General features: G+C 45.5%; 1 protein-coding gene across 2 annotated transcripts in view; it reads right to left on the bottom strand.

The window, feature by feature from the left end:
* Positions 1 to 17,409, bottom strand: part of cpne4a (copine IVa) — a 103,289-nt gene that overhangs the window by 20,246 nt on the left and 65,634 nt on the right. Inside the window, exons 8-9 of one of the 2 annotated variants that reach the window (XM_064946623.1) lie at positions 8,948 to 9,046; positions 4,915 to 5,001 (exon numbers count right to left, since the gene is read on the bottom strand). In XM_064946623.1, coding sequence (XP_064802695.1) covers positions 4,915 to 5,001; positions 8,948 to 9,046 — 186 coding nt within the window. The remainder of the gene's footprint in view (positions 1 to 4,914; positions 5,002 to 8,947; positions 9,047 to 17,409) is intronic. The other variant, XM_064946624.1, reaches the window with a different exon arrangement.

Here is a 17,409-nt window from a genome sequence, read left to right as displayed (position 1 = left end):
AATATTTGTTTAAACATAACAAGATTCAACAACTGAAACATAAACCAAACAAGTTCCACAGACAATTGACTAACAGAAATTGAATAATGTGTCCTCCTCATGGACTGCACCAGATTTGCCAGTTCTTGCTGTGAGATGTTACCACACTCTTCCACCAAGGCACCTGCAAGATCCTGGACATTTCTGGAGAAATTGGCCCTCGCCCCCACACTCTGATCCAACAGGTCCCAGATGTGCTCAATGGGATTGAGATCCGGGCTGTATGAGATCCAAGCAGCATGGCTGGTGGCATTGTCATGCTGGAGGGTCATGTCAGAATGAGCCTCCACGAAGGGTACCACATGAGGGAGGAGGATGTCTTCCATGTAACTCACAGCGTTAAGATTGCCTGCAATGACAACAAGCTCAGTCTGATGATGCTGCAACACATCCCCCAAGACCACTACAGACCCTCCACCTCCAAATCGATCCCGCTCCAGAGTACAGGCCTCGGTGTAACACTCAGTGAAGAGCACTTTTTGCCAGCCCTGTCTGGTCCAGCGACGGTGGGTTTGTGCCCATAGGCGACGTTGTTGCCGGTGATGTCTGGTGAGGACCTGCCTTACAACAGGTCTACAAGCCCTCAGTCCAGCCTCTCTCAACCTATTGCGGACAGTCTGAGCACTGATGGAGGGATTGTGCGTTCCTGGTGTAACTCGGGGAGTTGTTGTTGCCATCCTGTACCTGTCCCGCAAGTATTGTCATGTCTGCTCCCGCTCTTTCCTCCCCCTGGCGCTTGAAGGCCCCAGGTTGCCCTGCATCATGCACTCCTGCCATCCATCACACACACCTGCCTTCCCTTGTCATGCGCATCAGCGTTATTGGACTGACCTGGACTCACTTCTCACCTGTTAATTTCCTCCCCTATATTTGTCAGTTCCCCAACTCTGTTCCCTGCTGCATTGTATTGTTTTCTGACGCTGTTCCTGTCTCGTTCCATGTCCGTTATTTATTAAATGTTTTACGCCCGGTACCTGCTTCCTCTCTCCAGCGTCAACTCATGTGACAAAATGCAGCAGCCAACATACGAAGCATTGGGGAGTACTGGCATTCCGGTTGGTATGGAGACATCGGCTCTGTGTCGCCACCGATGGAACCGGAGGTGCCTAGCCAGCTTGTCGTGCTTCCACGCCCTAGCTGACTCGAGAGGGTTCCTTTCCCTAGCTGGCTCGAGAGGTTTCCTTTCCCTAGCTGGCTCGAGAGGTTTCCTTTCCCTAGCTGGCTCGAGAGGTTTCCTTTCCCTAGCTGACTCGAGAGGTTTCCTTGCCCTAGCTGACTCGAGAGGTTTCCTTTCCCTAGCTGACTCGAGTGGTTTCCTTTCCCTAGCTGACTCGAGAGGTTTCCTTGCCCTAGCTGGCTTGAGAGGTTTCCTTGCCCTAGCTGACTCGAGAGGTTTCCTTTCCCTAGCTGACTCGAGAGGTTTCCTTTCCCTAGCTGACTCGAGAGGTTTCCTTTCCCTAGCTGACTCTGTCAGGATTTGGCCAGGGTTGTTCTTGTTGGTCACTAGATGCCCCCATTGTGCTTTTTGTCCTTATGTTTTTCCCTTGATCCCCATTAATTATTTGCACCTGTGCCTCGTTTCCTCTAATTGTATTTAAACCCTTAGTTTCCCTCAGTTCTGTGCTCTGTGTTTGTATGTTAGCACCCTGCCCTAGTGTTCTGTGTGCTCTTGTCGATTCCGGGTGAGCTTTTGGTATTCTGTTTTTTTGTTTTTGTTTATTTTTTGTGAGTTTCTTTGATGCCTTTTTGTGCTTTACCTACCACCTTTTGGATTTGCCATTTTTTGTAATTAAGGATTTTTTCTTTATTAAATACTCCGTCTTAAGTACTGCTGTGTCTGCCTCATCTTCTGGGTTCTGCTGACTATTCGTGGCTCAGTTGGTTAAGTGACTGTTTCTCACTCCGGAGACCCAGGTTCGAAACCGGATCCTGACAGACTCGAGAGGTTTCCTTTCCCTAGCTGACTCGAGAGGTTTCCTTTCCCTAGCTGGCTTGAGAGGTTTCCTTGCCCTAGCTGACTCGAGGTTTCCTTTCCCTAGCTGACTCGAGTGGTTTCCTTTCCCTAGCTGACTCGAGAGGTTTCCTTGCCCTAGCTGGCTTGAGAGGTTTCCTTGCCCTAGCTGACTCGAGAGGTTTCCTTTCCTAGCTGACTCGAGAGGTTTCCTTTCCCTAGCTGACTCGAGAGGTTTCCTTTCCCTAGCTGACTCTGTCAGGATTTGGCCAGGGTTGTTCCGGTTGTTGGTCACTAGATGCCCCCATTGTGCTTTTTGTCCTTATGTTTTTCCCTTGATCCCCATTAATTATTTGCACCTGTGCTCGTTTCCTCTAATTGTATTTAAACCCTTAGTTTCCCTGTTCTGTGCTCTGTGTTTGTATGTTAGCACCCTGCCCTAGTGTTCTGTGTGCTCTTGTCCCGGGTGAGCTGTGGTATTCTGTTTTTTTGTTTTTGTTTATTTTTTGTGAGTTTCTTTTGATGCCTTTTTGTGCTTTACCTACCACCTTTTGGATTTGCCATTTTTTGTATTTAAGGATTTTTTCTTTATTAAATACTCCGTCTTAGACTGCTGTGTCTGCCTCATCTTCTGGGTTCTGCTGACTATTCGCTGTTGGTTAAGTGACTGTTTCTCACTCCGGAGACCCAGGTTCGAAACCGGATCCTGACAGACTCGAGAGGTTTCCTTTCCCTAGCTGACTCGAGAGGTTTCCTTGCCCTAGCTGGCTTGAGAGGTTTCCTTGCCCTAGCTGACTCGAGAGGTTTCCTTTCCCTAGCTGACTCGAGAGGTTTCCTTTCCCTAGCTGACTCGAGAGGTTTCCTTTCCCTAGCTGACTCGAGAGGTTTCCTTTCCCTAGCTGACTCGAGAGGTTTCCTTGCCCTAGCTGACTCGAGAGGTTTCCTTTCCCTAGCTGAACGAGAGGTTTCCTTGCCCTAGCTGACTCGAGAGGTTTCCTTGCCCTAGCTGACTCGAGAGGTTTCCTTGCCCTAGCTGACTCGAGAGGTTTCCTTGCCCTAGCTGACTCGAGAGGTTTCCTTGCCCTAGCTGACTCGAGAGGTTTCCTTTCCCCGGTTGGCTTGGAAGACGCCCATCCCACATCGGGCCTCAGCCAGATCGTTCCAGTTCTTGTTTGCCCAGCCGGTCCAGGAGTTTTTGGTTTTGTTTTGTTGGTGACGTCGGGGTGGATTCTGCGGCAGATGGAACCGGGGGTGCCTAAGCCGGCCCGTCGGGCTTTCACGCCCTGGCTGGCTCGGGAGGCTTCCTTGCCTCAGTTGGCTCGGTGGCTTCCCATCCCACATCACACTCCACCGGATTTTTGGGCTCCCTCTCTGCAGCGGGATTGACAGGCGTCTTGCCTCAGCCAGATCCTCGGGCTTCCATGCCTCAGCTGGGTCGCCAGGCTCTCACGCTCCTGCCGGTTTGTCGGGATTCCACGCCCCAACCGGCTTGCCCAGCGCCCACGTCTCGGCCGGTTAGCCCAGGTGGGACGCCTTTGGGGGTACTGTCACGTCTACTCCTGCTCTTCCCTCCCCCTGGCGCTTGAGGGCGCCAGGTTGCCCTGCATCATGCACTCCTGCCATCCATCACGCACACCTGCCTTCCCTCCTCACGAGCAACAGCATTATTGGACTCACCTGGACTCACTTCTCACCTGTTAATTTCCTCCCCTATATTTGTCAGTTCCCCAACTCTGTTCCCCGCTACTGAATTGTATTGTTTTTTGTCCTTAGTATTAGTTTTATGACGCTGTTCCTGTCTCGTTCCATGTCCGTTATTTATTAAAAGTTTTACTCCCCGTTCCTGCTTCGTCTCTCAAGCATGACATGTGTGATGTTCGGATGTACCAATCCTGTGCAGGTGTTGTTACATGTGGTCTGCCACTGCGAGGACGATCAGCTGTCCATCCTGTCTTCCTGTAGTGCTGTTTTAGGCATCTCACAGTATGGACATTGCAATTTATTGCCCTGGCCACATCTGCAGTCCTCATGCCTCCTTGCAGCATGCCTAAGGTAGGTTCACACAGATGAGCAGGGACCCTGGACATCTTTATTTTGGTGTTTTTCAGAGACAGTAGAAAGGCCTCTTTAATGTCCTAAGTTTTCATAACTGTGACCTTAATTACCCACCATCTGTAAGCTGTTAGTTTCTCAATGACCATTCCACAGGTGCATGTTCATTCATTTTTTGGGATCATTGAACAAGCAGGGAAACAGTGTTGAAACCCTTTACAATGAAGATCTGTGAAGTTATTTGGATTTTTACTAATTACCTTTGAAAGATAGAGTCCTGAGTTTATTTCCTTTGTTGGACCGGTCACTCGACTATCTTCTCAATTTTTTTTTTTTTTAATTTGACCTTTATTTTACTAGGCAAGTCAGTTAAGAACAAATTCTTATTTTCAATGACGGCCTAGGAACAGTGGGTTAACTGCCTGTTCAGGGGCAGAATGACAGATTTGTACCTTGTCAGCTCGGGGATTCGAACTTGCAACCTTTTGGTTACTAGTCCAACACCCTGCCGCCCCAATCATCTTGGTAAGTAGCAATCTGCCAATAAAGACACTGAGAAAGGCCAGCACTTATTTAATGGGAATATGTCTGCATTTAAAAACAACATTAGCTATTCCACAGTGTCTCCATGCAGACATAGTTGTCCCCAAAATGACATTAATTTTAAGGCCATTCGGGGGTTCAGCAGATGGAAGAAATGACATATTAGTCAGATTCCATCTGATCACAACCGTCTTTCACATCCATAACAGCAACAGGATGATAAATGTTCTGGAACCGTTTGCCAATGAGACTTAGACATCAGGTTAGAGAAAGTGGTGGGCGGAGGAAGGATGGCATGAGTGTGTGAATGAGAGAGAGTCGTGAATCACCTTGCACTGATTGAGAATGACGATACCAGAGTTCTTGTAATTCTTCTTCTTGATCTGATACTTGGGGTTTATACACTCCCATTGGACCTGGCGTTGATCAAATATAAAAAACACTATCACAATAAGTACAGTATCATCCCTACAGTATGTGACTTGGTGGCAGGAGACTGACTATGCTAAACAGAGATGAAAAGAATCATTAAAAAAATGACAGGATTGATAGACTATGTCATCCCATTGGATAACATGGAGCAATGGTAGTGGAGGCCAGACAATGGAGTGAAAGAAAGCAATATGATCCACAGCAATGAGAAGATGCAAGGAAATGGAACTGTGGAGCGTGTTAGGGAGAATAATTAGCAAATCCAAGCAACAACAGCCTGACGAGGTTTGGTTTCTGGATCATTTGTTCGTCACTAATGAGGGGAGTGTTATCCATTCATGCCTGTACAGATTAGCCTAGTCATTTCAATCTGCTGCTCAAAAACAGAAAACAACTCCTGTGTTAAAATCCACCACTTTTCCTCTAAGGGTCATGGGAGAGAAAAACGAAACATCAGTCACCTTATCGTCTCAGGGACAGGCTGTCCGTGCTGTTCTCTGTCGTTCTCTTTAGCTCACAAAACCGATTATATAACCATTATCATAAAAGTGGATACCCAACTAGTTGTAGCTCCATGAATGATTAGCAGATAATGGATTAAAGAAAAATAGATATCTCCATCAGCCAAATCACCAATTTCAGTAGGAGTCAAAAGCCCCTGTGTATCCTACAGCATATGTGGCATTGGAGTCTAATGAAATGGGCCGTACTGTAACGGGTTTAATGCCAGCAGGTCCTGCAGTCTTCTTAAATTCCATAAAGGAGCCAATTAGTGGTGTGACCAGCCTTTAAAAGCTTGCTGCATTTGAGGCCCGAGCACCGTAGGGTTTATTTAGACTACGAAGTGAGCCACATTGTAATATAATTAGCCTAGAAGCCTCAGCCTGGAGCTCCTTTTGTGTGCTAATGAAGACACAGCTGTCTGCCTAGGCCAGTCGGCGTGATGAAGGAGAGGCGTCCAGTGTTGTACGGCAGTACGGGTTGTCACCTGTCATCCTCACTATGAACGTCGACTAATTAAATGCATTCTTTCTTGTTCTTGTTCCAAGGGAAGCTGTTCGGTTTGCAAAACTCTGGACATTAGGTAAAAACTTAAAATGTCTTAAAACAGTCTCCTCAAACTGTCTCTTTAAGTGGTGATGAAGGCTGATCTCTATTAAAAGAGTAAAAATTAAATCTGTCTATATCAAAGTGCCTTCAATTGAAATCAAGGTTAAGTACCCTTTGACCTTTCAGGGCTGCAGTCCCGTTATCATTTTACAGAAATACTCATCATAAATGTAGATGAAAATACAAGTTATACACATGGAATTATAGATATACCTTTCCTTAATGCAACCGCTGTGTCAGATTTCAAAAAAACTTTACGGAAAAAGCAAATCATGCAATAATCTGAGACGGCGCCCAGAAAATAAATACAATTATCCGCCAGGTTGGAGTCAACAGAAACCAGAAATCACATTATAAATATTCCCTTACCTTTGATGATCTTCATCAGAATGCACTCCCAGGAATCCTAGTTCCACAATAAATGCTTGATTTGTTCGATAATGTCCATTATTTATGTCCAAGTAGCTACTTTCGTTAGGGCTTAGGTATACAAAACGCTCGTGCAGATCCATCCGAATGTCGGATGAAAACTTCAAAAAGTTATATTACAGGTCGAAGAAACTTGTCAACTAAGTATAGAATCAATCTTTAGGGTGTTGTGGAGAGTTCTCCAACTGGAGAATTCCTTTGTGTGTAGAGTTTGGATTTCATCTCAGGTTTTTGCCTGCCATATGAGTTCTGTTATACTCACAGACATCATTCAAACAGTTTTAGAAACTTCAGAGTGTTTTCTATCCAATGCTAATAATAATATGCATATATTAGCAACTGGGACTGAGGAGCAGGCCATTTACTCTAGGCACCTCTGGGCAACATTCATCCAAGCTACTCAATACTGACCCTGCAGCCATAAGAAGTAAGGTAAGGGTTATGGTTAAGGTTAGGGTGAGGGTAGTGGTTAAGGTTAAGGTAGGGATGTCACAAGGATGCCGAATAGCACTAACCATGGCTCAATGGATCCATTACCAAGCATTCTGAGCTGGAAGGAAACGGCAAGGATTCTTTCCCAAACACACCAGGCAGGACAGAACTTTCACTCTCTCACACCCTTGTCCTCCATACAGTGAAGGAGAGAGTGCTGATTTCTGAATTACACTGGTACAGAGAGAGAGACAGAGGAGACGGTGGCTACCGGATGATGGGGAGGCTCCTAGCTGAGAGAGATCCATTGTCATTTGTTTGGTTTTTCCTAAAGGCTTCTGTCCTACTCTTCCCTGTGGAGCGCTGAAATATCCTCAGCACCCAATGAGAGAAGTAAGTATCTCCTCCGGGAGGAGAAAAATGTCCTGAACCCCAAATGGCCCCATGCCACTGCATTTGGTCATGTCCCCCAGAGAGAGGACGCTACCCTCTGGTCACATCCCCCAGAGAGAGGACGCTACCCTCTGGTCACATCCCCCAGAGAGAGGACGCTACCCTCTGGTCACATCCCCCAGAGAGAGGACGCTACCCTCTGGTCACATCCCCCAGAGAGAGGACGCTACCCTCTGGTCACATCCCCCAGAGAGAGGACTCTACCCTCTGGTCACATCCCCCAGAGAGAGGATGCTACCCTCTGGTCACATCCCCCAGAGAGAGGACGCTACCCTCTGGTCACATCCCCCAGAGAGAGGACTCTACCCTCTGGTCACATCCCCCAGAGAGAGGACTCTACCCTCTGGTCACATCCCCCAGAGAGAGGAAGCTAGATAAACCTTCAGAGGAGTTGGATGAAAACAAATCTCCAGTCGGCAACCCACATGAGCTCTGCCTCTCTAACCCACTTATACATTGCAGTGAGTACAGAATCATATCAGAGTGTGATTCCTACAGTCTGAGAAGTCTTAGGTATATAATAATGATCATGTTTCACATTGTATAAATGATTGGAGACAAGCGCAGGAACACGTAATAGGGGGTTTAATACTCCACCCAAATTACACAACATGCCATGAAAGGCAGAACGAAGCCCAAACCAAACACATATACAAACACACAGGGATGTAACCCAAACAAAAGAACGAGGTTAAACCTCGAATAAATACAAAGGACGAGACCCAGAATAACAATGCACGGGATGAGACCAGTAATTACACTGCACGGGATGAGACCAGTAATTACACTGCACGGGATGAGACCAGTAATTACACTGCACGGGATGAGACCAGTAATTACACTGCACGGGATGAGACCAGTAATTACACTGCACGGGATGAGACCAGTAATTACACTGCACGGGATGAGACCAGTAATTACACTGCACGGGATGAGACCAGTAATTACACTGCACGGGATGAGACCAGTAATTACACTGCACGGGATGAGACCAGTAATTACACTGCACGGGATGAGACCAGTAATTACACTGCACGGGATGAGACCAGTAATTACATTGCACGGGATGAGACCAGTAATTACACTGCACGGGATGAGACCAGTAATTACACTGCACGGGATCCGTAATAACAATTGCATAAAACACGCAGCATGAACGCCAAAACACAGGTACTCACAGGACCAACAGACATGGTAACAATAATCGACCAGGACAATGGGGAACAGAGGGCACATATACAGTATACAATTATTAATCAGGGAAAATGGTATCCAGGAGTGCGTAATTAGACAGTTCAGTGAAGCCGAGAAGGCCGGTGATGTAGAACTCCAGAACTGGTGCAGGAAGTAGCAGCAGTACTGGGGGAATCCGTGACAGGCATCTAGAAATTATCATTTTACAAACCTGATTGATGCCTTCGCTATCTAAAAGAAAAACAACCAAAGCTATCTAAAACAAAACAGCCAACCCCACTTTTAAACTGGCACAACACCTGTACAGCCTACCTGTCTCCCATCCATTGCCCCTCTCATCTCTTTGAATGTGGCATGATATTCACCAATATAGTCGTGCTTCCCATTGGAGTCCCAGTCCCACACTGTGCACTGATAGAGAGAGAGAGAGAGAGAGAGAGAGAGAGAGAGGTTAGAAAAGGTGACTTCAGTTAATGATTAAATACTACGGTGTCAATATGTACGTATCACCTAACCCATCTGTGAATGCTGCAGTTGAACAAGATCTCCAGACTGAATGTGATCAACTATGTGGTGTCATGTAGATTCTGGTATGGTTGAAAGCTCTTCCCCTGGTGTTCACACTCGTTACCACTCACTGGGACCAGTTTCAGAACTACAGCAGACTCCCCTGTGATGCTTCTCCATTAATAAATCAGTAAGGCGACATTACTGGAGTTTTAATAGTCTCATGAAATATAGAATTGAGGATGTGAAAGGCTTTTGACATAAGACAGAGAGAGAGAACATTGAATTTGTGTGTATATGTTTATTTTGTTTAACATTATACATTTTTAAATTAATTATTACACTTAATTTTTAAGCACACGTTTCATCATAATTTCTTATAAAAAGATCTGTCAGCGGTATTTTGCAGAGGGGGAACACTAACTGGACCAGGCAAAAAGTACCCTCTCAAACCCCCTCCCTTTTCTCCTTAGTAAGTGGTTTCTTCCAAGGTGCGCCACTGAGCAAAGATATGCTAGGCAGGTCGCTAGATACTCTTGTGCATGCAGACAGTATCGTCAGTTGAGGAGGAGAGAGAGTGTTGAATTACATGCACAGCGTTTGATTTGATTTTAGCTGCCAGTGATGGGCAGGAGGTATGTTTGTAAATCGTTGTCCGGGTCGTTGTCCCGTTGAAAGGTGAACCTTCACCCCAGTCTGAGGTCCTGAGAGCTCTTGAGCAGGTTTTCATCAAGGATCTCTCTGTGCTCCATTCATCTTTCCCTCGATCCTGAGTAGTCTCCCAGTCCCTGTTGCTGAAAAACCTCCCCACAGCATAATGCTGCCACCACCATGCTTCACCGTAGGGATGGTGCCAGGTTTCCTCCAGATGTGACACTTGGCATTCAGGCTAAAGAGTTCAATCTTGGTTTCATCAGACCAGAGAATCTTGTTTCTCATGGTCTGAGAGTCTTTAGATGCCTTTTGGCAAACTCCAAGCGGGCTTTTATATGCCTTTTACTGTGGAGTGGCTTCCGTCTTGCCACTCTACCATAAAGGCCTGATTGGTGGAGTGCTGCAGAGATGGTTGTCCTTCTGGAAGGTTCTCCCATCTCTACAGAGGAACTCTGGAGCTCTGTCAGAGTCACCATCGGGTTCTTGGTTACCTCCCTGAACAAGGCCTTTCTCCCCCGATTGATCAGTTTGGCCTGGTGTCCAGCTCTAGGAAGAGTCTCGGTGGTTGAGGAATGATGGAGGACACTGTGTTCTTGGGGACCTTCAATGCTGCAGACATTTTTTGGTAAACTTCCCCAGATCTGTGCCTTGACACAATCCTGTCTCGGAGCTCTATGGACAATTCCTTTGACCTCATGGCTTGTTTTTTGCTCTGACATACACTGTCAACTGTGGGACACAAGTGTGCGCCTTTCAAAATCATGTCCAATCAATGAAGTTGTAGAAACATCTCAAGGATGATGAATGAAAACAGGATGCACCTAAGCTCAATTTCGAGTCTCATAGCAAAGGGTCCTAATTCTTATGTAAATAAGGTATTTCTGTTTTTTACTTTTAATAAACTTGCAACATTTCTAAGAAACTGTTTTCGCTTTGTCAATATGGGGTATTGCGTGTAGGTTGATGAGTATTTGTATTTATTTAAATATATCCATCCACACCCCTAACACACATCCACGCACCCACACCCTTAACACATATCCATCCATACCCTTAACACATATCCATCCACACCCCTAACACACATCCACCCACCCACACCCCTAACACATATCCATCCACACCCCTAACACACATCCACCCACCAACACCCCTAACACACATCCACCCACCCACACCCCTAACACATATCCATCCACACCCTTAACACATATCCATCCACACCCCTAACACACATCCACCCACCCACACCCCTAACACATATCCATCCACACCCCTAACACACATCCACCCACCAACACCCCTAACACACATCCACCCACCCACACCCCTAACTCATATCCATCCACACCCCTAACACATATCCACCAACCCACACCCCTAACACATATCCATCCACACCCCTAACACACATCCACCCACCCACACCCCTAACACATATCCATCCACACCCCTAACACATATCCATCCACACCCAAAACACACATCCACACAACCACACCCCTAACACATATCCATCCACACCCCTAACACACATCCACCCACCAACACCACTAACACACATCCACCCACCCACACCCCTAACACATATCCATCCACACCCCTAACACATATCCATCCACACCCCTAACACATATCCACCCACCCACACCCCTAACACATATCCATCCACACCACTAACACACATCCACCCACCAACACCCCTAACACACATCCACCCACCCACACCCCTAACACATATCCATCCACACCCCTAACACACATCCACCCACCAACACCCCTAACACACATCCACCCACCCACACCCCTAACTCATATCCATCCACACCCCTAACACATATCCACCAACCCACACCCCTAACACATATCCATCCACACCCCTAACACACATCCACCCACCCACACCCCTAACACATATCCATCCACACCCCTAACACATATCCATCCACACCCAAAACACACATCCACACAACCACACCCCTAACACATATCCATCCACACCCCTAACACACATCCACCCATCAACACCACTAACACACATCCACCCACCCACACCCCTAACACATATCCATCCACACCCCTAACACATATCCATCCACACCCCTAACACATATCCACCCACCCACACCCCTAACACATATCCACCCACCCACACCCCTAACACATATCCATCCACACCCCTAACACACATCCACCCACCAACACCCCTAACACACATCCACCCACCCACACCCCTAACTCATATCCATCCACACCCCTAACACATATCCACCAACCCACACCCCTAACACATATCCATCCACACCCCTAACACACATCCACCCACCCACACCCCTAACACATATCCATCCACACCCCTAACACATATCCATCCACACCCAAAGCACACATCCACACAACCACACCCCTAACACATATCCATCCACACCCCTAACACACATCCACCCACCAACACCACTAACACACATCCACCCACCCACACCCCTAACACATATCCATCCACACCCCTAACACATATCCATCCACACCCCTAACACATATCCACCCACCCACACCCTTAACACATATCCATCCACACCCTTAACACATATCCATCCACACCCCTAACACACATCCACCCACCCACACCCCTAACACATATCCATCCACACCCCTAACACACATCCACCCACCAACACCCCTAACACACATCCACCCACCCACACCCCTAACACATATCCATCCACACTCCTAACACATATCCATCCACACCCCTAACACACATCCACCCACCCACACCCCTAACACATATCCATCCACATCCCTAACACACATCCACCCACCAACACCCCTAACACACATCCACCCACCCACACCCCTAACACATATCCATCCACACCCCTAACACACATCCACCCACCCACACCCCTAACACATATCCATCCACACCCCTAACACATATCCATCCACACCCCCTAACACATATCCATCCACACCCCTAACACACATCACCCACCCACACCCACATATCCATCCACACCCCTAACACAAATATCCATCCACCCACCCACACCCCTAACACATATCCATCCACACCCCTAACACACATCCACCCACCAACACCCCTAACACACATCCACCCATCCACACCCCTAACACATATCCATCCACACCCAAAACACACATCCACACAACCACACCCCTAACACATATCCATCCACACCCCTAACACACATCCACCCACCAACACCACTAACACACATCCACCCACCCACACCCCTAACACATATCCATCCACACCCCTAACACATATCCATCCACACCCCTAACACATATCCACCCACCCACACCCCTAACACATATCCATCCACACCCCTAACACACATCCACCCACCAACACCCCTAACACACATCCACCCACCCACACCCCTAACTCATATCCATCCACACCCCTAACACATATCCACCAACCCACACCCCTAACACATATCCATCCACACCCCTAACACACATCCACCCACCCACACCCCTAACACATATCCATCCACACCCCTAACACATATCCATCCACACCCAAAACACACATCCACACAACCACACCCCTAACACATATCCATCCACACCCCTAACACACATCCACCCACCAACACCACTAACACACATCCACCCACCCACACCCCTAACACATATCCATCCACACCCCTAACACATATCCATCAACACCCCTAACACATATCCACCCACCCACACCCCTAACACATATCCATCCACACCCCTAACACACATCCACCCACCAACACCCCTAACACACATCCACCCACCCACACCCCTAACACATATCCATCCACACCCCTAACACATATCCATCCACACCCCTAACACACATCCACCCACCCACACCCCTAACACATATCCATCCACACCCCTAACACACATCCACCCAACAACACCCCTAACACACATCCACCCACCCACACCCCTAACACATATCCATCCACACCCCTAACACACATCCACCCACCCACACCCCTAACACATATCCATCCACACCCCTAACACATATCCACCCACCCACACCCCTAACACATATCCATCCACACCCCTAACACACATCCACCCACCCACACCCCTAACACATATCCATCCACACCCCTAACACATATCCATCCACACCCAAAACACACATCCACCCACCCACACCCCTAACACATATCCATCCACACCCCTAACACACATCCACCCACCAACACCCCTAACACACATCCACCCACCCACACCCCTAACACATATCCATCCACACCCCTAACACACATCCACCCACCCACACCCCTATTACTATTATGATGTTACTATTATGAGGCTACTATTATGATGTTACTATTATGAGGCTACTATTATGATGTTACTGTTATGAGGCTACTATTATGATGTTACTATTATGAGGCTACTATTATGATGTTACTATTATGATGTTACTATTATGATGCTACTATTATGCTACTATTATGATGTTACTATTATGATGTTACTATTATGATGCTACTATTATGAGGCTACTATTATGATACTACTATTATGATGTTACTATTATGATGTTACTATTATGATGCTACTATTATGAGGCTACGATTATGATGCTACTACTATGAGGCTACTATTATGATGTTACTATTATGATGTTACTATTATGATGCTACTATTATGAGGCTACTATTATGAGGCTACTATTATGATGTTACTAATATGAGGCTACTATTATGATGCTACTATTATGAGGCTACTATTATGATGTTACTATTATGAGGCTACTATTATGATGTTACTATTATGATGTTACTATTATGATGCTACTATTATGATGTTACTATTATGAGGCTACTATTATGATGTTACTATTATGATGTTACTATTATGATGCTACTATTATGAGGCTACTATTATGAGGCTCTTATTATGATGTTACTATTATGATGCTACTATTATGATGTTACTATTATGAGGCTACTATTATGATGTTACTATTATGATGTTACTATTATGATGCTACTATTATGATGCTACTATTATGAGGCTACTATTATGATGTTACTATTATGAGGCTACTATTATGATGTTACTATTATGAGGCTACTATTATGATGTTACTATTATGAGGCTACTATTATGATGTTACTCTTATGATGTTACTATTATGATGCTATTATGATGCTACTATTATGAGGCTACTATTATGATGCTACTACTATGATATTACTATTATGATGTTACTATTATGATGCTACTATTATGATGGTACTATTATGATGTTACTATTATGATGTTACTATTATGATGCTACTATTATGAGGCTACTATTATGATGTTACTATTATGAGGCTACTATTATGATGTTACTATTATGATGTTACTATTATGATGCTACTATTATGAGGCTACTATTATGATGCTACTATTATGATGTTACTATTATGATGCTACTATTATGAGGCTACTATTATGATGTTACTATTATGATGTTACTATTATGATGTTACTATTATGAGGCTACTATTATGATGCTACTATTATGAGGCTACTATTATGATGTTACTATTATGAGGCTACTATTATGATGTTACTATTATGAGGCTACTATTATGATGTTACTATTATGAGGCTACTATTATGATGTTACTATTATGAGGCTACTATTATGATGTTACTATTATGATGTTACTATTATGATGCTACTATTATGAGGCTACTATTATGATGTTACTATTATGATGTTACTATTATGAGGCTACTATTATGATGTTACTATTATGATGTTACTATTATGATGCTACTATTATGAGGCTACTATTATGATGCTACTACTATGAGGCTACTATTATGATGCTACTACTGTGATATTACTATTATGATGTTACTATTATGAGGCTACTATTATGATGTTACTATTATGATGCTACTATTATGATGTTACTATTATGATGTTACTATTATGATGTTACTATTATGATGTTACTATTATGATGTTACTATTATGATATTACTATTATGAGGCTACTATTATGATGCTACTATTATGATGTTACTATTATGAGGCTACTATTATGATGTTACTATTATGATATTACTATTATGATGTTACTATTATGAGGCTACTATTATGATGTTACTATTATGAGGCTACTATTATGATGTTACTATTATGAGGCTACTATTATGATGTTACTATTATGAGGCTACTATTATGATGTTACTCTTATGATGTTACTATTATGATGCTACTATTATGAGGCTTCTATTATGATGTTACTATTATGATGTTACTATTATGATGCTACTATTATGAGGCTACTATTATGATGCTACTATTATGATGTTACTATTATGATGCTACTATTATGAGGCTACTATTATGATGCTACTATTATGATGTTACTATTATGAGGCTACTATTATTGTTATGAGCTTGAGTGAAGACCCAAAAGCGGTTTTAACAGAAAACAGAGTTCTTTAATGAAAATACAGGAATGGCATAAATCCTCTTCCAACGTTGTCAGCGGAACAAAAAGAACGTTAGTATAGTGCAGGATGCTCCTGCCAGGCAGACTCCGACAGGACAGGACAAGGTGGAAGCAAACGAGACGACAGCTTGCTTCTGGCATCAAAAAACACAAACAAGAATCAGACACTGAAAGTAGCAGGAACAGAGAGAGAAATAGAGACCTAATCAGAGGGGGAAGAGAGAACAGGTGGGGAAGAGTGAAAGAGCTAGTTAGGGCAGATGTAGAACAGCTGAGGAATGAGAGACAGAGAAGGTAACCTAAAAAGACCAGCAGAGAGAGAGAATGAAGAGAAAGGACAGGAACAGACATAACAAGACATGACAGTACCCCCCCACTCACCGAGCGCCTCCTGGCGCACTCGAGGAGGAAACCTGGCGGCAACGGAGGAAATCATCGATCAGCGAACGGTCCAGCACGTCCCGAGAGGGAACCCAACTCCTCTCCTCAGGACCGTACCCCTCCCAATCCACTAGGTACTGATGACCACGGCCCCGAGGGCGCATGTCCAAAATCTTACGAACCCTGTAGATGGGTGCGCCCTCGACAAGGATGGGGGGGAGGGACGAGCGGGGCGCGAAGAACGGGCTTAACACAGGAGACATGGAAGACCGGGTGAACGCGACGAAGATAGCGCGGAGAAGAAGTCGCACTGCGACAGGATTAATGACCTGGGAAATACGGAACGGACCAATGAACCGCGGGGCCAACTTGCGAGAAGCTGTCTTAAGGGGAAGGTTCTGAGTGGAGAGCCATACTCTCTGACCGCAACAATATCTAGGACTCTTGGTCCTACGCTTATTAGCGGCCCTCACAGTCTGCGCCCTATTACGGCAAAGTGCCGACCTGACCCCCTTCCAGGTGCGCTCGCAACGCTGGACAAAAGCCTGAGCGGAGGGGACGCAGGACTCGGCGAGCTGAGATGAGAACAGCGGAGGCTGGTACCCGAGGCTACACTGAAAAGGGGATAGACCGGTAGCAGACGAGGGAAGCGAGTTGTGGGCGTACTCTTTCCAGGGGAGCTGTTCTGACCAAGACGCAGGGTTACGAAAAGAAAGACTGCGTAAAATGCGACCAACA

This window comes from Oncorhynchus masou, chromosome 29 (assembly GCF_036934945.1).
Source record: "Oncorhynchus masou masou isolate Uvic2021 chromosome 29, UVic_Omas_1.1, whole genome shotgun sequence".
NCBI classification, from domain to species: Eukaryota; Metazoa; Chordata; class Actinopteri; order Salmoniformes; family Salmonidae; genus Oncorhynchus; species Oncorhynchus masou.
The sequence above is the reverse complement of the archived record's forward strand: the minus strand, read 5'-3'. Positions and strand labels throughout refer to the sequence as shown.